The sequence below is a fragment of the Pocillopora verrucosa genome, chromosome 1 (assembly GCF_036669915.1).
Source record: "Pocillopora verrucosa isolate sample1 chromosome 1, ASM3666991v2, whole genome shotgun sequence".
NCBI classification, from domain to species: Eukaryota; Metazoa; Cnidaria; class Anthozoa; order Scleractinia; family Pocilloporidae; genus Pocillopora; species Pocillopora verrucosa.
This window is the reverse complement of record NC_089312.1, coordinates 13,222,176-13,245,139: the sequence shown is the minus strand read 5'-3', so window position 1 is coordinate 13,245,139 and position 22,964 is coordinate 13,222,176. Positions and strand designations below refer to the sequence as shown.

General features: G+C 36.7%; 4 protein-coding genes across 4 annotated transcripts; 1 reads left to right on the top strand and 3 right to left on the bottom strand.

The window, feature by feature from the left end:
• Positions 1–21: 21 nt before the first annotated feature.
• Positions 22–5,615, bottom strand: LOC131796123 (gamma-butyrobetaine dioxygenase-like). The gene is made up of 5 exons (XM_059113760.2): positions 5,078–5,615; positions 2,834–3,015; positions 2,058–2,163; positions 1,678–1,880; positions 22–1,114 (listed from the first exon to the last, which is right to left on the bottom strand). The coding sequence occupies exons 1-5, from the start codon at positions 5,567–5,569 to the stop codon at positions 781–783; spliced, it is 1,317 nt and encodes a 438-aa protein (XP_058969743.2). The 5' UTR covers positions 5,570–5,615; the 3' UTR covers positions 22–780.
• Positions 5,210–14,052, top strand: LOC131796124 (protein FAM204A-like). The gene is made up of 5 exons (XM_059113762.2): positions 5,210–5,927; positions 6,688–6,781; positions 9,226–9,340; positions 10,159–10,270; positions 11,907–14,052. Exons 1-5 carry the CDS (start codon positions 5,754–5,756, stop codon positions 12,144–12,146), a joined length of 735 nt encoding a protein of 244 aa, XP_058969745.1. The 5' UTR covers positions 5,210–5,753; the 3' UTR covers positions 12,147–14,052.
• Positions 14,053–15,300: 1,248 nt separating this feature from the next.
• On the bottom strand, positions 15,301–16,620 carry LOC131796130 (protein phosphatase 1 regulatory subunit 3B-B). The gene has a single exon (XM_059113768.2). It carries the CDS (start codon positions 16,371–16,373, stop codon positions 15,702–15,704), a length of 672 nt encoding a protein of 223 aa, XP_058969751.1. The 5' UTR covers positions 16,374–16,620; the 3' UTR covers positions 15,301–15,701.
• A 1,344-nt stretch (positions 16,621–17,964) lies between these two features.
• Positions 17,965–22,306, bottom strand: LOC131796128 (DNA replication complex GINS protein SLD5-like). Its single transcript, XM_059113767.2, has 8 exons — positions 22,078–22,306; positions 21,152–21,238; positions 20,510–20,569; positions 20,292–20,345; positions 20,110–20,207; positions 19,851–19,939; positions 19,070–19,145; positions 17,965–18,874 (listed from the first exon to the last, which is right to left on the bottom strand). The coding sequence occupies exons 1-8, from the start codon at positions 22,189–22,191 to the stop codon at positions 18,778–18,780; spliced, it is 675 nt and encodes a 224-aa protein (XP_058969750.1). The 5' UTR covers positions 22,192–22,306; the 3' UTR covers positions 17,965–18,777.
• Between the last annotated feature and the right edge of the window lie 658 nt (positions 22,307–22,964).

Below are 22,964 nucleotides of genomic sequence, written 5' to 3'. Positions count from 1 at the left end.
AGTCAAAATAAAGGAAACATGAACGATTCTGGTGGGTTTATTGTGCTACTAAAACAGTTTGCTTTCTTCCCATCTCTCGGAATAAACAAGTCATTCTGGATTCTTAATAAAGCAAAATCCTTGTGCTATGTAATAAATCCCTCATTGACCAAGCTTTTTCCGTCAAGATCATTGGATATTAGCCTCGATCTTTTTTTCTGTTCTTACAAACCTTGACTTCATCTCAGTCCATAAAAATGTAAAAAGAACTCGGCTGATATCCAGCCATGTTGACCTCATTCTGGGTGAATAACGCATATATATTGCGCAGGATGCAGCTGGGAGCAGAGTCTCTACTTTTTCAGTTTAAGATAACATGAATTATTTCTTTCCTCCTATGTTTCCTGAAAGATTGTGTTAGTTCGAAGTAAAATGTATTTGAACATTTACTAATGAGTATTTTCTTTGATTTTCGAAGCTCTATGTTTTAAAAAGACATTTTAGTAAATTTTGAACCTTATGGACAATGTGCATTTACTTTGCACCAAATTCAGTTACTACCAATTGATGAGCCAACTCATGAACTAAAAATGTGACAAGTGTCGTAGAAATTGCAAAGATAGGCAATGTTAAGAGCAGCGTTAGGTTAGAATAACTTTTGAAATTGCAAACAAGATGCCGTAACCTTTATAAGCCTGCAAGAAGTACCTCTTACCAAAGAAAAAAGGAACTCTCCTTTACAATTTTAGATCAACCAACTACATCTTGCTAGATTTAATTTTGCTTGTTTGTTTGTTTTTTTTACAATCCAAATGGTATGTTAAAGTGTCTAGCAAGAACTCGCAGCTTTGAGTTAACTGTGTCCCAGTCCATACAAAGAAAATCAAGAAGGCGGCTTGAAGACTCAGTAAGTCGGAAGGCGGATCTACCATGAAACACGCGGTTGTTGTTTAACGATATCAAATCACCAGGCACCATTTTATATTCTATTTGATTGGCTGGACCTCTGAGAATTCTTCCATACTTGAGGTATGCTTCGTACAATTCCACGGTTTTCTCCGGGGGTAGATATAAGAAGGGGTCGCGCACAGCATCACAAAAGCTGAGTTGGCTCAATTTACCATTATTGTCCAACCTGCAACAAAGGCGTCTTAGTTGTGTAGGGATCAAGTAAAGTGGCTAACTAACTTCCAATTGTTCAATTCTTCACTAGTTTATTCACCCAGCAAGTTGAAACAGGAAGCAAATTAAAAAATGAAGAAAAGCAAACAAAAAAAGGAAAAAAAAGCGGTGACTTTAAAGAAGACAAATTGGACTGTGTGGATGTCCGCCTTAATCTCTTTTTTGAGTTTATCTCCTTCAGCTTTGGGTGCAGTTATTTTTTTACATTTTTTGCCATGTATCCGTGCACTGACAACATCTTTTTTTTTAGTTTATTTCCATCAGCTTTGAGTGAAGTTATTTTTTGTGTTGTTTGCTATGACAACACGATAACGGTTGTTACGTTACTTTAAACTTTAGTGCTCCTGATTTTAATCAAAACAAAGACAATTGAGGATGGGTTCTTCGTTTGAAACCAAGTCGTTGGCCCCTAACTTTTAATTTTGAATACATAATCAATGATTCAGAGGGGTTCAGAGCCTCCTTACTTTCTACACATATTAAGGTGGCTCTGAGCCATTTCAATAGCAAACTTACTCTATTGTGGCATGAGAAGATTTTGTGTGAAATTCACCAAACACGTCCTTGCCACGGTTACTGAATTGAATTGGAGTGGTAGACAACAGCTTGAAAGACTCTGGGTCACTTTCTTTCAACTGCTTTGCAGCGTGAAATCCGTCAGCAAACTGATTGGCGCCACCTTTGCCCGACACTTGCTCGATACAGTGAAGAATTGTTACCTTAAAAAAAAAAGAAGCAAAATGAAGTTAAAAACAGGATTTCGATAATGCTTTTCCCGCTCACATTTAACCGAAACTAATAAAATTTAGAAGCAGATTAAGGCAAGATATTATTGCCTGGGATAAACAAATGTTATAAATTTACATGTTATTCCCTTTTTCACTTGATTTACTTACCCCGGGCTGATAATCCAAATAAGGAAAGTCACTGTGAAGAGGAAGGTCGTCTGTGGTAAAAGCCACGTTGCTAGGGTCAAGCTTGGCCCGTACGTTGACGCTGTGGCTGCAAGGTTGGATACACTTGTCTTGAGGATTATACTCAAATAACGTTACCTTAAAGCAACCCTTAAAATACCAGATACTGGCATTTGATCAGAATTTAAGAACCTCAACTTAATTAGCCATCACAGTCGCAGCTAGTTAATATTACATTACACCATGTTCTGGAGACTCAATGGCATCCATCTCCCCACTAACACACAGATCACTCACCTGATTTCTCTTGATATGCTGGAATGCACAAGTCCTAAAGGTCTAGTTTGCAATAAACAGTATTACTTTGAAGATAAATCCGGATCTGTTCACTCAAAAGCAGAGTCTTTCTCTTTATCAAATTGAACAATTTGCATCTTTTGTCCAGTCAAGGTCCGTAATTTCAAAATATTTCACTTTCAACAACTGTTAGAAATCATTTGTTGTTACATGGGTAAGTCAACAGCATACTGAGGTGAATTTTGGGAGTATTACCACTGCAAGTTCCTAGACACGTTTGGCTAAATTAATTTTAATAATTTCAAATTTTAAATGCTTTAAGGTTAAGTTTGGAAAGTTACTATGCTTCAGAAATTTCTTTACGAGGGTTCAATATCAGATCAGTGCAAAACTGCTCCAAATCAAAAGAAAAAAGGGAAAAAAAGAAAAGTAGAAACAACGACAACAACAAATACACCTACCCGTAATGGGTAGTTTTTAAAAATCCAACTCTACTGCTCAATTTCAAGCATTCACCACTCTGCAGAGGCGTGTTTGTTAGAAGTGCAATGCCCAAGCTATGAAGTGAATACAGCCATTCATACAGTTTGTAGTCATCTTCTATCACCTCTTGAAAGTCATAACGAGGTATCTTGCCTTGAAGCTACAATATAATTAATACCAGTAGTGTTAACCCGCATCACTGTATTTTTTATCATCTGTTCCACTGTGAAAAGCAGTTAACTATTGGGAAACTGTCCACCACTCGAGTCAATGTCTGGGGACAAATCTCTGAGCCAACTGGGTTTATATATTGGAATGTCTTCTTTGGAACACCTTTTCATAGTCTTGAGACACTTTCATTCAGCAGACAGAAAATTTAATCCAGGAAAAATAATCGTGTGACCTTTGTATTTGTTACCTCTATTGCAGGAACACCTTTATTCACAACAAACGGTCACGTTTTCAAGGTCCTAAGAAAACGTGCTCCCAAGACCTGCCCAAAAGCTCCATCCAGGAGCACCTTAACCAGCGGTCAACCTGTATTAAGCGGTTACGCAGCCGTTTTCCGCTTAATACAGGTTCGACGGTATTTCTATTGTTAATTCTTTATGAACATCAAGCCAAGCACACTTGCCCTAGTCCCGTTTGTGCTCCAAGGGTGCCCCTGAGTGGAGGTTCCACTGCATAATGCAGCTGTCTCAAAATGGATTGTTGCGCCAATGCCGAAAGGTGCTAAGAACAAGAGACTATAAACTATATTCTCTTGCCTAGAGTTCTACCATATCACGAGTCAACTTTGGGCCCGAGTCAGGCGATGGACAAAACATTGACCCCAGTCTAGAGACTACTCCAATGGACTAGCTTAAAATGAACAAATCTTTTTGGTCTATTGTTTTCGCTAACCACAACAAACACCACGAAACTTGGGCGATTATTTTTAACAATCAAAGTCCTTCCCTCGGAAAATATCTCGAAGTCTTGTTAATTCTCTCAACAGTGCTGTTTTCTGCTTCAGAAAATAGATTGATGCAGATATTTGCTATGTTCATCGGAGATTCTACACAGATAGCCATTCCTAGATTCAGCGATCCGTGTAGTTTACAGCAACGCGGCATGTTGCATAACCCGACACGCTCGGCGCGCTCGGTCCGTACGTCATGACCACGAGCTAAGTAATTTTTCTTCCGGCCCTCCTACTCAGTCAGTAAGTATATTTTGAAACCCCGGTTAAAGTGATACCCATATCACATGAGAAAAAAAGAAAAGTTTTCTTTCCGGTGAAAAAAACGTTTTACCGAGGCATAATATTATTTGTTCTCCACAATTTTGGGCGAGGAAGGAATGAAATAACTTGTAGTGCTGATCCTTTAGCTATGGGATTCCTGTTGTCGTAAGATGGCGGTCGAGTGCGAGAAAGTGCTGGATTCTTTTTATAATCGGAGTCAGTTCCGAAGATTTGTTGATGAAATAGATATTCCGCCTCAGGTGTGTGTGTTTAAAAGAAATCAGAATCTTTGGGGAAAACTGGTAGATACCTTGAAATGTTCACTTCCTCGAGCCCAGCTGTGAACCAGTGTAGGAATAACCCTAGCGAACGGCCGTGAACAACGTTTTAATCCTAAAACTTTGTATACCTGTATCCCTGGTACATCATTTTGACACCAAAATAAAAACAATAACAATAAAATGACTAAAACCAAAAAAAAAAGAAATTTAAGTTGACTCGAACTTGACTTGGGCCTTTACTTGACTCTTGATACAACTCACTCGCCTAAACTTTATCATTCTTTGCGGGTTTACTGTAGGAGAAATTCTTAACATTCTCAAAAAGTTAACGCGGCTCTGAACTGAGTTAACTCAAAATTTGAAAACAGACTTATCTTGAGACTTTAAATGCAATTTATTGATAAAATGGGGGAGGGGGGGGGGGGTCAGTGTATCCGTTGCTGCATTCCGTTCCGCATGAAGCACAACATAGAGTTGTTTTCAAGGGTCTGTAGTGCTGTTATTTTAACCTTCATAGAAAAAATTAATCACAACTTATTCAGTTCTATATACCACTTCCTAGGGAACAAATAAAAAAGTAAAGGTTAAGATCCATCCAAGAGTTGGAGATTAAACAAAACAGAACTTTTTGAGCCACCTTGCAGGAGTTTTTATGAAGACGGCTGAATAAACCAGTTGGTACATTATTTTCCGATAAGCACGAATCGCATAATTACCTGTTCAGCGTTCCAAAAAATTACACCTTCTTTGTTTAGTGTCGGGTCCTCTTTAGCTTCATCTGCCTGCGGCTTCTCAGCTAAGCGCCGGGAGTGGAGCCACTCAGAATCAAACACACTGACATGTTCATCTGGCCAAGTGACAGCAATTTGTTTACCGCTTTGCAAAACTTCGACTCGTTTTGGTTGAATGTTCATCCTCAACTGGCCCACTGTATCAAAGCTTCGTTGCGAAGAAGACTCGTGGAAGCATTCAGGGCATCGACAGATGTCGCGAAGGAAGACAAACGGATAACGGTTTACTCTGTTGTCGTTCCATGTTACATGTAAAGTCCCATCACTTTTTGTTTCTCGAACGCTTAGCGCGGTAGGCACAAGGTTTTTAGGGTGAGCCTTCGTTGCGAAATTCCCCCTAAAGCGCTTTGAAGAGGGGTGAAATAATCGCTGACATGTAGAGGCAAATCTACACACATTCCTCAATCGAGAAAACATGCCCCCAGTTGTTGGTGGAAGACAATCGAGTCGCTACTTCCGCCCTTTCTCCCTGTTTTAATCCTCTCGCGTGCTCGCGCGAGAGTACCCGCTCGAGCTCAAGGTCATTTTGCCTCCTTGTCAGCGGTATATTTACCAAATTGTATGTCATTACTTGGCAAGTATGTTGTTTATATGACAATGAATGTACTCTACGTATTTGATTTCAAAATGGCAGGATGTGATGAAGGTACTTGATGATTTTGTTGTGTGTAATATGTATGCCGCCGTTCCTCCGCCAGAGCAATCGATTCCTGAAAGCAGTACGAGCAAAGAAAAAGAAGGTTCTCCGCGTGGGATAACAGAAGAAACGTGGCAGGTATAAAGTATATATCTATTAATAGATATAGATTTGTTTACAATTGCATTGCTTGGTAGGTGTCGTTGGTCTATGGTATCATTGAATTCTTCTAATTTTTCTCGTCAATTTTTGGCATGTATATTGTTACGGATAATAAAGCAGGTCCACATCAGCTTGCTCTTTGGATTCTGTGCTGCGATGCTCTACCACATAGCTACAGAGACTCCATGGTAAGCAAGGCCCATTATGAAGTTCATTTATGTGACACGCATCCTGCATACTGCTAGGATCAGCAATATTGATAGTGTAATGTTTCTTTACCAAGCTTAAAACTTACCATCTTTCTTATTCCACATGTATTTACAAAACTTGACACTATCAACATTGCTGGTCCTAGCAGTATGCAGGATGTTTGTCATATATATGAACTTCGTAATGGTCCTTACCATGGAGTCTCTGTGCCTCATTGGTAGAGCATCGGAGAGTGGAATCCAGGTCTGAAGTTCAGTTCCTCTTGGGGACTCAGAATTTTTTCTTTGTCCCATGCTTGTAACAAGATGATAGACATCTTTCTCTGTCTAGAACTTATTTGACATTGTTTTCTTAGGAGTAGGAATTGATATTAATGGGATCTTACAACACTCTGTATGTAAGCTGGCCTTCTAATTTCTAATCCACATTTCAAGCAAAAAGGCATTTTTAAACCCATCTCTTTCTGATTATTTTTCTATTTTTGATGATACTCTGTTGAACATCATATTTTTTCTTAAAACTTCAGAAATTTCAGCAGTTGAGGGAGCGTAGACTGCAATGTTGTAAAGTTTCAACAGATAAGAGGGTTAAAGAACTTAAGAAGAAAGCAACAAAGTCAGGTGAATTTTAACAAAAGAAAAATTAACATTTTTTCAGTAGAAACAGAGATACTTGCATTGGGAGCTTCAACAGATGGAATATTTATAATCACCTGAAAAGAAATAATTATTTGTTTGAAATGACACATTTATCAACAGATTGTATTGCCCTTAACTCTTTATCCTCTTGATTCCAACATCAATGAAGGTATTTGGGGAATTATCCCATACTAAAGAAGGTCTTGGTTATTAAAAAAGTTATTTTTGCCAGCACATCAAGCAGTGTAAAGAAAATAGGAGAATATGTGTACAAATGTTAGGGTATAGAGGATTAAAAGTGTATTCTTATTCAAGAAAGAGATCATCAATTTGAACCTGCAATCAGAATACTTCACATCTTCCTTGTTTTTCTAATTTTCCCCTTGAACAGCATCAACTCCTATTTTACAAATTTTTCCATGAGTATAAAATGTCAATTGCTGATGCGATATTTATTCTTATCAATAGTGATTTCGTAAAACTTTTGACAATAAATTTGAAGGGTAAAAAACAATGTTTCAACCAAACTTTGGTCATTTTCAAGTGAATAATAAGAATTTCACATAAATATATAATTTATTATATGCGTGTAAGAAGTGTAAAATTTTTTGGAGGTGTAAATGGACAATAAGAACATACAAGGAGAAGAAATAATAAGAAGCTAATTACAACCCAATTTAAAAATAAAGATAAAAATTAAAACCTAATTAAAAACCTTTGCACAAATTGAGTCTGACTGCACATTGAGAGCAGGTCTCAGTTCTCGAATAAAAAACACTTTATAAAGTAGGCAGTGAAATTTGTTTGTATACTTCTTTAAACAGTAAAATTCTTCGTAAGATCCCTTGGGGTCAAAGAATGCTTGTCACAAAAATCAATCGGTGAAGTGGGGTTTCTGTGTTTCTGTGTTCTTGAACACATTGGTGCAGATGGCAGTGCGTAAAACCAACATAAACTGCATCGCACAGGTCGCATTTAAATTTGTAAACAAGGCACTGTTGGTTCACAACCTGTGGCTTCACTTCTTGTAACTTGAGATCTTGTACGATCTTCTGGCTTGCAAATACAGGCTGTAGTGGTTGTGTGGATCTTCTAACTTAAATCTCTAAGTTGGATGCGTACAATATCAGCTGAGACCTGATCTTTAAATGGTAGGACAACACAAATGGGGTCTGTTCGATTGCTGATAGTTGATGAGGAAACAGGTTGATTAGATGCTTTGGTGGCAATAAAACATGAGAAAAAAAGAGTTGACAAGTTTGTCAGGATATTTTAGTCCAGAAAACAAAAATTTCAGTGAATCACATTCTTCAGAGAAGTAACACCAATTCAATGAAAGTTGAAATACAAGTCATGATCAAGCATAGTTTTTAGTAACCTGTTTTTGTATTGTTCTACTACATGGCTCTTGTAATGCTGCAGGAGGCCAGTGTTTGTGGGTTTAATGTACACCTTTGTCTCAACACATGAGTGTTTGTTGAGCAGCTGGGTACTCAAAAAAGGAAGTATGCTTTTACTCTCTGTCTCCCTGGTAAACTTAATAGAAGAATGGCACAGATATAAAATCTCAAGGAAATTGACTGCTGATGTTATGTCTGGCATGATAGTCAGTATGTCATCCACATATCTCCTGTAATATGTGGGCATCTTGCCTTCACGCTTCAAAGTATCCTCATTATATTTATTCAAATAATATTCTGTATGAGAAAGGTTATGTTCATGTTTAAAAGACACAATTTGCATAACAGTTGAAGTAAATTTCTAGAATGATTTTATTGCACTTTACATCCATTTTTAATCCAATTCTGTAAGAAGAAATAAACAACAAATAAATGTTTTTTTTAAGATTAACCCTTTAACTCCCATGAGTGACCAAGACAGAATTTCTCTTTACGATATCAATACAATATCAAGCAGACAATTGATGAGAATAAAGAAAAATATCAGTCAAAGTATCATTAGTTGATCCAATACCAAGTTCTCATAACTAACATCACAAGAACTGTATGGCAGACAATAAGAAGAATTAATTATGAAATCTTGAGAGTTAAAGGGTTAAGACAGTATTATCTTGCTATTAACCCTTTACACCCTAACATCAGTATGCATATTCTCCAGACCATTCTCTATAGATTTCCCAAGGTGTTGACATGGAGAATTGGGTTGAAAATTAAGATCTGCTTTAGTTAATTATCATCTCCATCATTCTCATAACCATTAATGGATGATATTGTGTGGAGAAAGTAGATGCTAGTCACTCTAAAGGGTCAAATGGTTAAGTGGTACATAGAGGTGAGAGGAATAACTTGGCCATTATGTCATTGTTGCACAGGAAATACTACTTGTAAACCAATTTTTGTGGGGATAAAAATAATTAAAGAGCCTGATTTGCCTGTCTCATTCTTAATTTGTTCTATTCAAATAAGTTTTGGATAACTTCACGAGTGATGAAGAAGTTGCAGAGCTTCGCAACCAAGGGGTGATCTTTAAACAGGCCAACAACAAAAGTAGACCAACTGAATTCTCACACAAGCAAGAGAAGTAAGTTACAGAAATATTATTATTTAGATATTTCTGTTGTTGTTGTTATTGTCAATAAAAACTTGCTAAAATACTATTTTCTGTGGTTTTGTCCTAACATGAATAGTAAAATGATATCAACAAATTGTAGAAGAACAGGTTTTTAGAAAGGGTTAAACCCCTTTGAAATCTAGAGGTTGGAAAATACTGTTTGTTTTATTAGATATTTCTTAAACAAAATCAACTTGGATGATGCCTCCCCTGGCATATCCTTTAAAGTGCGGTACTGTTCCATGCTTCTACACCAGCCACCTTCCCTTACATGGGAAAGAAGCATCTGGTGGGAAATATTTCAAATACATTAAGAAAAAAATTGCCACGGCTTTTGTTAAGGGTTTTAAAATGTTTTCACTAAAAACAGGAAGGAGGATTCAAACTCTTATTCAAAATAGTTTAGTGTACAGGTAAATCTATAGAATAGTGATACACCAATCATACAAATAATCTGGTGTTACCAGTATTGCATTCTTAAGCATTTAAATGTGATTCAGCTTCATAGTAATCTGACATAAAAATTATTTGAATTTTGGCTGGAAAAAAGCATTAAACACAGAATCCTACAAAAATTTATAATTTTCAGGGGTGTAATCAGGGGTGTAATGTGCATTCTCATGTAGTATGCACCAACAAAAAAGTTGGTGCAAAAAAATCCACGCATCTCCAGAGCTTTTTCATAATGTAATGTAATGTAAGAGAATAGTCTTTTCAAAGGGCAGCCTTTGTAAAGATTAGGATTTCTTATGAATTTGTCGAACATGTTCCTTTTGTTAAATTCACAGAATCAGAAAGCAAAAGGGTAATGAGAAAAGATGGAGTGAACTTCAACAATATTTAAATTCAGCTGTACATTCAGAAGAGCATGAAATGGATCACACAAAACACACACCAAAGGTAATTTTAATTAGTGTTACTCAAATTTTTATGTACACCTATTTTGGAAATTTTACAGCAATACCAGCCCTAGCAGTTTATTAGGAACATAGGCATGCATAGCATGCAAGAATTATTTTTTTAGCTAGGTCACTTTGTGTTCCTAATGTTTTCATAACTATCAAAAGAATGAAAATATCCCATTACTTCACTTCAAGAGAAAGAGAAAAAACATAATATATCAAAACTCATGCAGGTATTTTGTGGTCTCTATTTTGTCTCTATTGTCCAATTACTTCTGAGCAAAAATAAAATGCCTACTGTAGTCTCCTTCGCAGCCGTTGTTTGGTCTCATCATGCAATGTCCTCTATTCCCTGTTGGATGATGAGACCAAATAACAGTTGCAAAAGAGACTATGCTTACAGCCACTCCTCAAACAGAAAGAAAATCAAAATTATTTGTCTGCAGTTAGTCACCTCAAAAATATAATTCCACATAATTCTACTGGAAAAAGCAGACTGAAACTGTTGAATCTCCAGAAGACCCTAACCAAAGATATATTGTGATCTTGTATGAGGGAAGATACACTGAGCAAGAGAAAAGGATAATATTTCAAAGAGGGCTCCTTGATCAGTTGTTGCTTTGCCCTCCTTATGTGAAATATGTGATAAAATGCAAGTTGTTTACGAGAAATTAACATGCAATTGGGTTAATTCCAAGGTAGCTTAAAGGCAATTTTATTCACATTAGTGAAAATGTGCATGAAAAATTCACTATTAGTTGTCTAAAGTTTCATGTGAATTTTTTCAGTGGTGTTGGATAATATGGTTAGAATACGAGATAAAATGCAGGTTGCTATCAAGGAAATGACATGTGATGGAGCGAAGTCTAATGTGGCAAAATAGAATTTGATTGGTAGAATACAATTCAAGCACTTAAAAAATTGCCTAATGTTCATGTAGTGCAATGATTGGGTAGTTTCTGATTGGACTTTGGATGTTGTTTTCACAGTGTGTGATGAAATGTAAGTTGTTTGGCATGTGCATTGTGAGAAAAGGAGTGGAAAAAACATGTTTTAACTTTAAAATTATGCAATGAAAATAAACACAAACCTTACTTATTCAGATAAATCTCGACCTCATTCGATGAGGCTCTTGCATAGGCCACAATCATAACACTCATCAAATGAGCCCAAAATTTCTGGTTAATGTCATTTTTTGTGCACAGCCCCCTGATTCCATGGCATCATTTACAAGAAAGCAATACCCAAATGCTGTGATTGGTGCATGATATCCAAATGCTGTGATATGATTGGTGCAAGATATATACCCTAATGTGGCAATCTGATTGGTACAAGATACATACCCCAATGTAGCAATTTGATCCATGCAAGATATATAACCTAATGCAGTGATGTGATTGGTGTGGGTAACATACCACTCTACATGCTAACATAGTTATTTTTTTAATTAAAAAAATAACTCAATAAATTGTATCTAAATCCAATAAGTGAAGGAGAATGCTTGAAATAAACACAAGGCCATAGATTTTGAGTGCTTGCTAAAGATGGGACCTCAACATACAATTATTTGCTTTGATTTTCTTTCAACCACTCTTATTAAATACTACATTTAACTCTTATTTTTGGCTTTTCAGGATGAAATTGAAAGAAATTTGGAGGTTGCACTTAAAGAGAAGAAGTTTGAACTTTCAGAAAAACTGAACAAGCAACTTATGGAACATGACTTTGCATTAAAAGTTGCTCAAGCTGTTGAATGTAGAGACTATTCAAAGAGAAAAGCTGCTGAGGATGAAAAAGCTAAAAAGAGAAAACGATCAAAACCTCATTGGGCATTTGAACAAAAGGCAAGATGGGAAAGCAAAGGAAACATGTAGAAATGAAGTACAGTCTAGGTTGAAGCAGAAATGGAGCCAGATAAGGCTCCATTTTTTGTGACTGTTTCATGTCACAGAAGTTTGAGGTAACCAGCCTTGGTGAATGAGGATGAAGCTGCAATTGACTGAGAATAACATGGAATCAATGCACATGTACCTGTGAGCATATCTGATTTGAATCCACCCATCAAAGGCCAAGCTCAGGCAAACTTAAATATTGCAAAGGGGGCCTTGATCCTATTTCATGCACAAATTTTAGAAAAATTGCACATCAGGTATATTTTAAACAGCATTCCATGCATCAAAAGTTAAAAGGGAAAACCTTAAAAAATCTCATCTCGTGTTCAAGATTTGAGGGAAATATTGAGGTTTTTGCAACATGAAAGAAAAACTTCATGGGTCTATTGTTTTTCCGGAGGCATTCATGCCTCTCACTGGTTCATAAATTTACAATTCAAATTCATCTTCCAGTAAAATTCACTTGTCACATATAAATTTTGGTGTTGATCTTGTATGACATGTAAACCCATTTGCCACCCAGTTGAAGTCTACCAGTGAAATAAGGCTAAAGCACAGTCAGCTATGACATAGAATTAGAAACAATTGTAGAGATCTGTCAAACTTTAATAAAAGAAAATTTGTTCTGTGCAATAGTGAACCATCTTCATTAACTTCTTATGCTGCTCATTGTCCAGCGTGGTTAAGATATGGGAAAAGATTGTGGCTGAGCCAATGAGCTGCTTGGTGCAAAAGCTCAAGGGGAAGGGGTAGGGTAGAAAATTCCTGACATCTTACCAGCTTAGATGTCTTTTTAGAAATGTCCAAAATCTAAGCAGCAGGAACATTAAGTCTTGAGATATTGCCTGTGGAACTAAGCATAATATTATGTTACTAGCTTCCAACATGCAGGGTTACACATTGCAGGCCTGTCAGAATTCTGGGGCATATTTAGGACAGAGAATAGTTGCTAGATTGTTTTTGAGGCTGATGAAGTTCTGCTTTGCTGAGTAATGAACTTAACAATGGTAGTTATAAAATAAACAAGGCTTTTCATTCCATCACATAAAGATGACTGTGTTTGTTGCATGCCTATAACAGATTGAGCAGTTTCATGAATAACAGTACATATGGTTTTTTCTTTACATTGAAGCTTAAGAATGTGCATTTATGACAAATTGTTAAGTTAAACAACTTTGTACACTTTTCAAGAAGTCGTGATCATGTCATAGCTGACTGACTTTCAATAGTATTTCATTGTACCTTTATTAAAATAACATTGGAATACCCAGTGGATTTTAGCCTCTGGGGAATACATCCTTTATTCTTAATCTTACTGACTTTGTTAGGGATTAATTTGACAGTCTGAAAACAAACAAACGAAACAAAGCTCATGGATATCTTTATTAGATAAATTTGCATTTCTTTCATTCCTTATTCTTGGGTAGGAATCCAATATCTTACCAAGATGTTCACAAACAGAAAGCTTGATATTGATTTAAGATACTCTTAAAATTAAAGAATTTGATCAGCATCATTAGTTTTCTTTTCTTTCTTACTGGTATTTCATGGAATGACGTCAATGCAAATGTTCATAAGCGTAACCCACATTGAGGAAAGAAGCAACAGGAAATATTAGTAACCGTGAACAAGAAGTGAGAACCAGAAATGTGGTCATTTGCAGATGTATCCCTACTCCTTGGTAAAACCTTTTCTGGAGAACAATCTTGGTTACACCTCTCTCTCTCTCTCTCTCTCCCTCTTTAAGTATTGCCCATCACAACAATGATACTTATGATCTTCAGTAGATGAGCAATATTTACTCTGATCTATTGTTCTCATACAAGTTGTTTTACTTTGTGGTGTATCTATTTGAACTTTTAGAGTTAACTTTCACTCTAGCTCTGTAACATATCCCTGGTGTATTTCACCATTAGTAAATATTATGCTACTAAATAAAGAGTATGCGAAGACTTCTGTATGTTACATCTAGGTCACTGTAGGATGTTACAGTGAATTTGCTTCGTTTCATCTCCATGTTTCCTTTAGTTTCAAGCATGACAGCCCTTGTTTATTAATGCAAAAACTTTTTTGCCATATGGGTTTCTTCTACTCTGGGTTGTCAGTGCTCGACTGTGGACAACTTCTACTCATGAATAAAAATAAATCTTCACAAAACCTTTCTGTCAATTTGGAATCCTTATGCTATTTTTACCTCAACAGGCTGACTTAATTGCTAAACTAAGCTGAATAACATCAAACCAAGCGCATTGATATTGTTTATCTGTTTGGAAATAACAAAGCACGTACTGGATATTTGTATTCCTGAGGTCATGTCAATTTGTCAATGTTTGATACTTAAGTTTCAGCTTCATTATATTTCATCAGGAAGTGGCGTTTTGATAACTAATAATGTACATGAGAAAATTAGGTGCATCTGATTGGCTGAAAACAAGTGCATTTTTCATGTAACAAGAGCACAAAGTTGTAAGTTGAGTGAAACTACAAATAGCGCACATGTGCTGCTAAAATTTCGTCTGTCTTGCCTGTGATGCGTTTTTCATGTAACCTGTCAAGTAATAAATTGCGCTATTCTTATGGGCTCCTCCAATTCTGCTGTCTCTACTTGTGAACACCACAATGCATTCAATATCATGTTGTTAACTGAACTTAATTCATGTGGCCATAAATGATGATGTAGGTGGTACTATTCTTGTTCATCCCTAATCTTCTTGAAATTTAACGAGCAATAATGGGAAACCTCAAGGGTGGATGTAGACTTCTGGTAACCAGCTTTGTTAGTTACTAGGGGTGTATGTGTCAGTGGGGACAAATTTTGCAGTTCTGCTGCAAGAGCCATTAGATATCAATCAGCAGACTTTGGCTTTTCTGTCAGTCTATTGCACCTTTTGCTTTATGGTAAATTTCAAAATGGAACACAGAGAATAAGGTTTATGTATCATGTGTGATCAAAATGGGAGGCTGCTATCTTATGATTACCCTTTGGCAGAAAAATTAAAAGAAATTGTGTCAATCTATTGACTGCCCAACAACCTCAAAATTCACCAGTACGCTTAAGCACATATCATGCCCTTGAGCTACCTCATACTGGCCCAACTACAGATCACGCTTGCACTAACACAAACATTCAGAGTCAAATGTTCGAAACGATTAATTTACTTTATCTCTCCGTTTACATAACCAATTATGAAATAAATAAGATGCCAACTCGACTTTGAATACACAATGATCTATACACGAGTACAAAATTCTTTAATCGTTAGCAACGTAATATGTTGTTACGAAGACCACTCAACTTACGAGGCTTGACTTTCCCCTTGAAAAATTAAAAATGACCATACTGACCAAATGATGCCAGTAAAAAAATTCAAACTCTCAATAATATTAAGTTTGAAGAAGTTCGAACAACTTCTGCTAAAATAAGTATCATGAAACTTATTGATGCTATAAGACGAGGGTTAGAGTTCGATTCCTAGTCCTTTCTAAGAAGTTCTCGCTAAAATTTAATTTCAACTTGACACTTTTCAATCTTTCATTTCAAAATCCAAGGCCCACATATCTGTATTGGATATGCCCATAAACGTTCAAACTACTGTTATTATTATAAACCCACTCTCGAGATTTCCACTGGTTCGGTGAATAGCACATAACACGATAATTGTCTCCACTATTATTGTCCCAAAATTCTACTCCTAGTACCTTGTAGCACACGGCAAACTCCAGTTTGCAGTCTTTGATAAGAGTTGTCGGTATAGCTATTTCAAATGAGAAAGTATCTGTGATTCCATTGTAAGAGCCATGTACATAATTACCCACTACATCACGAAAACTTGACCAGCCATCGATCGTGTACCGCACTGTAATTCTTTTCTCGTACGCCAGATTCCGAACTTTCACTGTTCCAAAGACCCCAAAGTTCCGCAGAACAATATTTTCTAGGGAAACGTTAAGGCTGTTAAGTCTTTCATTGAAGTCTCTTTTTTCTACTGGCTGTAAAAAATTTAATAGTTTAGCTTTCTCTTCGCATCTTCGCTGTTGAGGTAATTTCGTTCTCGTAGGAGGTTGCGGTAAATAAAATATGGATACGAGAGCAAGTCCCATTGAATCTGCAAAATGCACTCTTTTATCCTTTTTTACAAGCTCCGGGTCACTTTTTCTGCAAGAACCTAATTTAACCACACTTGATTTCAAAGACTGAGTTGGAGGCATTTTTCCTCGTGTACCACCGTGTAGTATTAAAAAAAATTATCCACTATTAGAGGAGGCCAAGAGTTTCCCACACAATTATTACAGGGGAATTTGTAATAACGTACACAATTTTCTCTGGCTCAATTCGAACGACAGCTGTGAAACTCTGCAACCGGCAAGAATGGGCTCTGCGCAGAATATGTCCTAATTTAAACGAGCCCTAAATATCTTACGTTTCATTGCAGTACAGTGTTTGAGTTTGTTTACTAGTCAGTATCCTTTCACGTGAACATTGTCGAACAAATCAAAAGCGACCAATCGCAGTGAACTTCCTCTTCACACGCACACGTGAAATTTGCGTAATGACTTATTGTACAGGGAAATTTCGTGCGTGAAACTAGAAACTATGTCCTTAGTCACTCTTCCGGTAACGCTTTGTTCTCGCTCTCTAATGAATATACCACTAGGAATTCGTCGACAGTGCGTTAAGTAATATTATATGCTGTCAATGTTTGACTCTCAGTCCTCTTAAATTCCGACTTATCGGCGAATCTTGCTATGCGATTTTAAAGTCGTCAAATGTTTTTCGTACTTTCCTGCATTTTTTTCGCGATCTTTCATCGTCGATGTCACCAACATGTCCAGTTACAACTACATCACGTGCTCTTAAATACGGTGGTACCATATAACCACGTGCACTTTCATTTGCTCTAATTTTCCCTCATAGTTCTACTTCCACGCAAAAAGCTTGTTAAAGACCATTTGAACAAAAACATATTTTGTAAACATAAATATTATTGCGACAGGAACGCCATTTACGACCTTTCTCGGGGTGGTTGGAACTAGTTACATAAGGGCAGGTGTAAGGGAATGAAGTTATATAACCTAGATGGCACCGTGATGCTGTGCGTGATGCCATAAGGAAGTCTAGATAGTTTCTCATCGCTGTTTCAGTAACGAAATAAATGAAAACCAGTTTAATACCAATTAAGTGCGTCTTCAAAAGGGACCACACTAATATTAGACGCTAAATAAATTGTGCGTCTTCAAAAGGGACCACACTATCAGATGCTAAATAAATAGTTCGGTCACGCTAAGCCAATTTGCGTGCGGGGATGTCAAAAAGGGGTCAATACCTCCTCGATTGGTCACGAGAGGGTCTCAAATCCTGTGTTACACGTTCTTTCAGCAACACACATGAAACGTTTCATCAGGTCACAACATATCGCAAAATAGCTGAGTGAACGTGATTTTGATAATGCGACGCATGATTCGTGGTCAAAATTTTTCGCAGAATGCTCACAGGTTCTTAGCAGCTCTTGTTAAATGATGACGATGTAGCGCAAAGTTCTATGCCAGGACTGTCCGACCTGACTTTTCCGATCTCAAACTGTTTGTAAATCGGACGGGCCAAATTGTACATTAGGTAAAAACACTTAGACCAAGCTAAGAAACAAAATCAAGGAAAGAACAATCGAGTACGAAGGTTGCCTATTACTCTAGCTTCGGTTTGAAATGGCACCAGCGAATTAGTTTAATGGTCCAAAGTAAAAAAAAAAAAAAAAAAAAAAAAAAAAAAAAATATATATATATATATATATACACACACACTGCGGAGTTTTTGTAGTTTACGTCAAAATTCAATGATAATCGCGTTCGAAATTTAAAACCTAAGAACTCTATTGGACGCTTTTGAAATTAGTTCCACTCAGCCATACTGATATTAATTAGTACAAAAACTTTTGTATAAATTTCCCAAAGTTTCCGTTCTTGTAATAACTACATACAAGTGCTATATTTTCCACAATTCGGTCAAAATTGGCTGGTTGCATAATAAAGGAGATCAGCTATATCTTGCAAAATAATACTTCAAAAATTCGCATGTTGCGACAAGCAGAAAAAAACGACGTTCTTGAGCCGAAGAAAAAAGAGAGACACTCTCCCTAAATATGCAATATGGGTTTCAACACCTCTATCTCATCTCAGGTGTTGGAGAGCAGCAAAACTTTTGGTCTAAGTTGCACGCAATCTCTCTCTCCATAGGATTGTTGCAAAGGGCACTACGTTGTACAGGAATGGAGAGTCTGGCGAGCAAAGATTTTTAACTCCAGTGACCAAAAAGAATTGGAGTATTGATGAGTCTTCTCTCTTTCAAAGAAAGAAAAAACCGTTCACTTGTAATAAAGAAAACGATAGTTATACTGTAATAAGGCGTCGAGGGAAACTTGCTTGAAAATAGGAATTGAGGAAAGTGAATAAAATTTCGCTCATGAATTTTCTTACGCGAAGCCTCTCGGCTATCCAGTTCCCTCAAGCAACCTACAAAGTTAAAATCGCAGCCGAAAATCTTTTGTCTGCAATCACTGTTTGTAAACATTAAACATCTCAGTCAAAGTAGACAGACAAAACACAGTTCATCCAGGTATCACAGAAGAGATACGGATCCATTGGTGAGAAGTGGTGCTACAGCGCTGTAACGCATGATATATTGTGCTCTGTCCTCTAAGTCAATGGGTTCCTCACTATGAAAACAAGCAAAGGAAGGTAACAATAGTGAGTGTAAGATCAATAGCAGCACGAGGTCACGGAATTTGAATCCATTTTGCAACTGCAGATGAATTAGTAAGAGAATACATGAAATTTGAATACAGTCGATCTTCAAGACTGAAGTGGACCTACAAGTCACACAAAGTTAGGGTTGCACTAATAATACTCACTCAGGATCTATCATGATTTGTTCCTGATTTTCCAGAACCTTTAAAAACACATATTTGTCCATGTTTGGCCGTGGAACTGAAAAGGAATTCATTTGATAACAATCACTCTTTGCCCCACATGGTGACAATTATATTTGAAGGGTCATACACTAAAGGTGATTTTCAACTGTTGCAAGAAATAATATAGGCATTGAACAGCGTCCTAACATCAGTGCAACAAGAAATTTACCACCTTTTCCTTTAACACAGCTTAAAACTTTTCCATTATAATCTAACCTTTATTATTTCATGAACCAATGCTGTCATATCTCTTCTTATTTTTCCTTTTAACAACTTGAAACTTTTGACCAACTACTGTTGAATAATTGTGATATTTTTTTCTCATGGAAGGCTACCATAGCAACACTACAGACTCTAACGAAAAAGCCCTTGTATGTTAGTAGGCTGTGCTTTTCACTTAAAAGTGAATTTAGTGACCTCAGTAAATTCATTACCAAAGTACAATCAGTATAATAAAATCTTTTTTTCAAAATTAAGATAGCTTTAAGCCTATGACACAATACAATGTGTCATAAGGACTAGAGGTTAGTTTCAATTCATTAGCAGATTGCAGAAGGTAAAAAATATGGTTTAATGGATCCATTAAAAACATATGTTCTAAGACAATAAGAAAAACGTTTTGGGACTCTTTGTCCTCTTTAACAAAACAACAGCTCTTCAACGTAACAGTATCTTAATAGTGAGCCCTAAGTGGAAGCTCCCTTTTAATATTCATACTCACCTGCTTTCTTTCTATCAATATTCTGCATGTTGGCTGGCATGTGTTGCAATGCCAATGATTTCAACAGACCTTCCATGTTGTCTGCATATCTTTAAAAACAAAAATTAAATTTATTTGTCGAGAAGCATTTTTTTAGCTTAGTTTAACACTTTTACACTTAAAAGAAATACCTCAGCATTGTTTAAGTTAAACTGCAAAATAATCAAATCCACAACCCAGAGATGTCTACTATTTAAAGCGAGATAGCCAGTTGACTCACTCCTTGGCATACTGAAGTTCTTCTGGAGACAAACATGAGGGTTCATTTTCTTCTCTTGCTGCTTCCTGTTCAAGCACATGGACAACATGCTTTTCAATCTAGAAGATAAAATTTCACAACATAGTGAAGCTTGAAAACAACAGCAAAAACTTGAAATTGTGTGACAATGATATAATACTTACCTTTTCTAACCTTGTTCTTGTGTAACTACTCAGTACAAATCGTATTCTGTCAATCTATGAAATAAAGCAAGAATAAGTCACATGTAGCTATAAACTGCTGTTCACAGCTTAAATAATTGATAACTTTGATGATGCAGAACAATTCAAAGTAGTTCACAGGCCACATTTTAGAGGCAATGTGAAGAGTGTTTTATTGTGTGAGAAAATATCAGTCTCACCTCTAATTTATGCAATGATGCTACAACATCTCCCTGCTTTATTTTCTTTAAATTTCCTTCCTGACACAAAAACAAAAACAGATAAACTAAGGGGTAACATTAGTATTACTAAATAAAATTAAGTAACTGACTACAGTGCCAGTCCCCTTTATTATTTTAGGAATTTTCAATCCTTTTACCAGTTGAATTTTCAAGAATTCCAAGTGATTTAAGGTGGTGATAAGAGGTACTAAACAGTCACAGCTTAAAGTGCTGATATGTGGATAGGAACTGATAACAGAAGTGAGCAAAGTCAAATTATTAGGTCTTTGAATATGAAAGTATACATACCTCTTAACCATGTTCAAGGTCTGACCTGTAAGTTACAGACCAATTTTTTTCTGCTCTGATTTATGACCCAAGTGTAAAGCACACAAGCCATAAATCCCAGTGGAAAAAAATTAGGTTTTGTAACTTACAGTCAGTACACACCAAGAAAACTAGGTTAGTAAGAAATTTATTATATCTCTGAGGAACATTTCAACTTGAACAAAATTTTGAATTTACAGCCTGCTAAATTGACTTGTCAGAGCATAGCAACTAACTAAGAAATATAATAAGACATAACACAAACTAAAGTCAAATATTCATTTCTAAAATCACCATTTCTTTGATCTGATCCAGCATGCACTCTACAAGGTCTGCTTTGCTTTCCAAAAGCTCAGGAGCAAATTTTTCATTCATCCAGGCCTAGCAGATACAAAGTAGTGATTACTGAAAGATCACTATAACTTCCTTGTGCCATAAATGCTCTGAAATGTCCACCTCTCTAAAGATTAAGGTTAACAAGAAATCCACTGCCTTGAAACCCTGAAATCTGACATTCCTTGCTGATTGAAGAGTTAGAGGTGATGGGTATTTTGAGGTTATTGTTAGTTGCCAGTGATTAAGAGTAAAGAACATTTGAGTATCTCAAGAGGGTTTCATGTTCACTCTCCATCATCTTCTAATGGGTTGACGACACACCATAATTTTTTTATCACCACCCCCACCCCCCTCCCCCCCCACCCCAAAGATGGCAAATTTTGGGCAAAGGGGATTCACCTAAAGAAAGCCAACAAGTTTAGACCCATCAAGTATTTTTTCAGAGGTGCTGGCAAAAAAATGAACCATTCAAATTCTGGAGGAGGCGGGGGGATAAACAATGGGCGAGGCTTCCAATTAACCCCTTACATCAGTATGCACACAGTTATTTGGTTGTTTGCTGTGGTTCTTGCCTGACCAAATGTGTTGAAACGAATTATCTTAACACTGATTTTCGCGATGAATATAAAGAAGGTTTATATAGGAGCAAAGACATGTATTCGTTTCAAACAAAGCACATGTAAAGAAATCTCGAGGTGCATTGATTGTCTAAAGCCGCGGCGAGAGTTCGACTTCGTTGAAGAAACGGCCCAACTGGTATCTACTGAAATTATGATCACGGTGTAAATTAAAATAAAGCAAAACCCACGATTTTAGTCGTTAAAATAGAGAATCGGTCAGCCTTAATCGATAAAAAGGGGAAACAATTACTGAATCGATCTTACATTTTCAAGTTGAACGAGAACCTCAGCGGCAGTAACTTCAATTTCTTCATCACTCTCGTCGGCTCCTGCCGTTTCCCCGCTCAGTAAGAAATCAGGTTCTTCCCTGTGATCCATCGAAATAAGACGGAGAGGTTGCTCTTCAAGTCTTTTACAATATACTTTTAATTGAAAAATGAAGAGAACTCACAAAATTTTGCCATGATGGAAGCAATTTGGCGCGAGAGGCACTAGTGCCCAGGCTGGTGCAATCCGATGTGACCGAAACTGACTTAGTCTTAATTTAATAATGGCGTCGTTTTAAGGAATCTAAAGGACGGAAGAACTGATCAAACTAGAGCATTTTTAAAGCACTTTCGTCAACCATTCAGTTTTGTTGACAACTTGCAGTTAAATTTTCAGATTGCTTTCCCCACAGGCAGTTTGAAACTGACCGGGTTGTATCGGTTGGGTCATCTTGTTGGTTGTAACCGGTAACAGTAGGTAAATCACTTGCTTTAAAATCATGGAAGGGTGACGAAATTTACAACAACATTACGAAATCTCCGCGTGACGATCGCATGTACCGAGGTGTAGAACTCTGTAACAACATGAAAGTTCTTGTGATCAGTGATCCATCAACTGATAAATCTGCGGCAGCTTTGGATGTTCACATTGGTAAGATTTCCATGAAAAAGTACGACAAGCTTTACAATTGGATTTTAATTTGAAAACGTGGCTACGACAATTGCACGAAAGACACCGTAGTGGGCTGTGTATATAAAAATGTCAGGTGGGGACCCATCAGAAACCGAAAAAACTGGATTTAATTTCCATAAAAGCTGAAAACTGCCATCAATGACTAGACTGAAGTTTAACAGAAGATGTTTACCCTCTTACTAGATTTCAAG

Coding starts and splice junctions, on each gene's coding strand:
- LOC131796123 (XM_059113760.2), bottom strand. CDS start 5,569: ATGTTTTCTCGATTGAGGAATGTGTGTAGATTTGCCTCTACATGTCAG. Junction 1,881..2,057: donor ATTTGGATTATCAGCCCGGG/GTAAGTAAATCA, acceptor TTTTTTTTTAAG/GTAACAATTCTTCACTGTAT. Junction 1,115..1,677: donor TCTTCTCATGCCACAATAGA/GTAAGTTTGCTA, acceptor CCTTTGTTGCAG/GTTGGACAATAATGGTAAAT.
- LOC131796130 (XM_059113768.2), bottom strand. CDS start 16,373: ATGCCTCCAACTCAGTCTTTGAAATCAAGTGTGGTTAAATTAGGTTCT.
- LOC131796128 (XM_059113767.2), bottom strand. CDS start 22,191: ATGGATCACAGGGAAGAACCTGATTTCTTACTGAGCGGGGAAACGGCA. Junction 20,346..20,509: donor CATCATTGCATAAATTAGAG/GTGAGACTGATA, acceptor TTTATTTCATAG/ATTGACAGAATACGATTTGT. Junction 19,940..20,109: donor GAACTTCAGTATGCCAAGGA/GTGAGTCAACTG, acceptor TTGTTTTTAAAG/ATATGCAGACAACATGGAAG.
- LOC131796124 (XM_059113762.2), top strand. CDS start 5,754: ATGTACTCTACGTATTTGATTTCAAAATGGCAGGATGTGATGAAGGTA. Junction 5,928..6,687: donor TAACAGAAGAAACGTGGCAG/GTATAAAGTATA, acceptor TTAAAACTTCAG/AAATTTCAGCAGTTGAGGGA. Junction 10,271..11,906: donor ACACAAAACACACACCAAAG/GTAATTTTAATT, acceptor TTGGCTTTTCAG/GATGAAATTGAAAGAAATTT.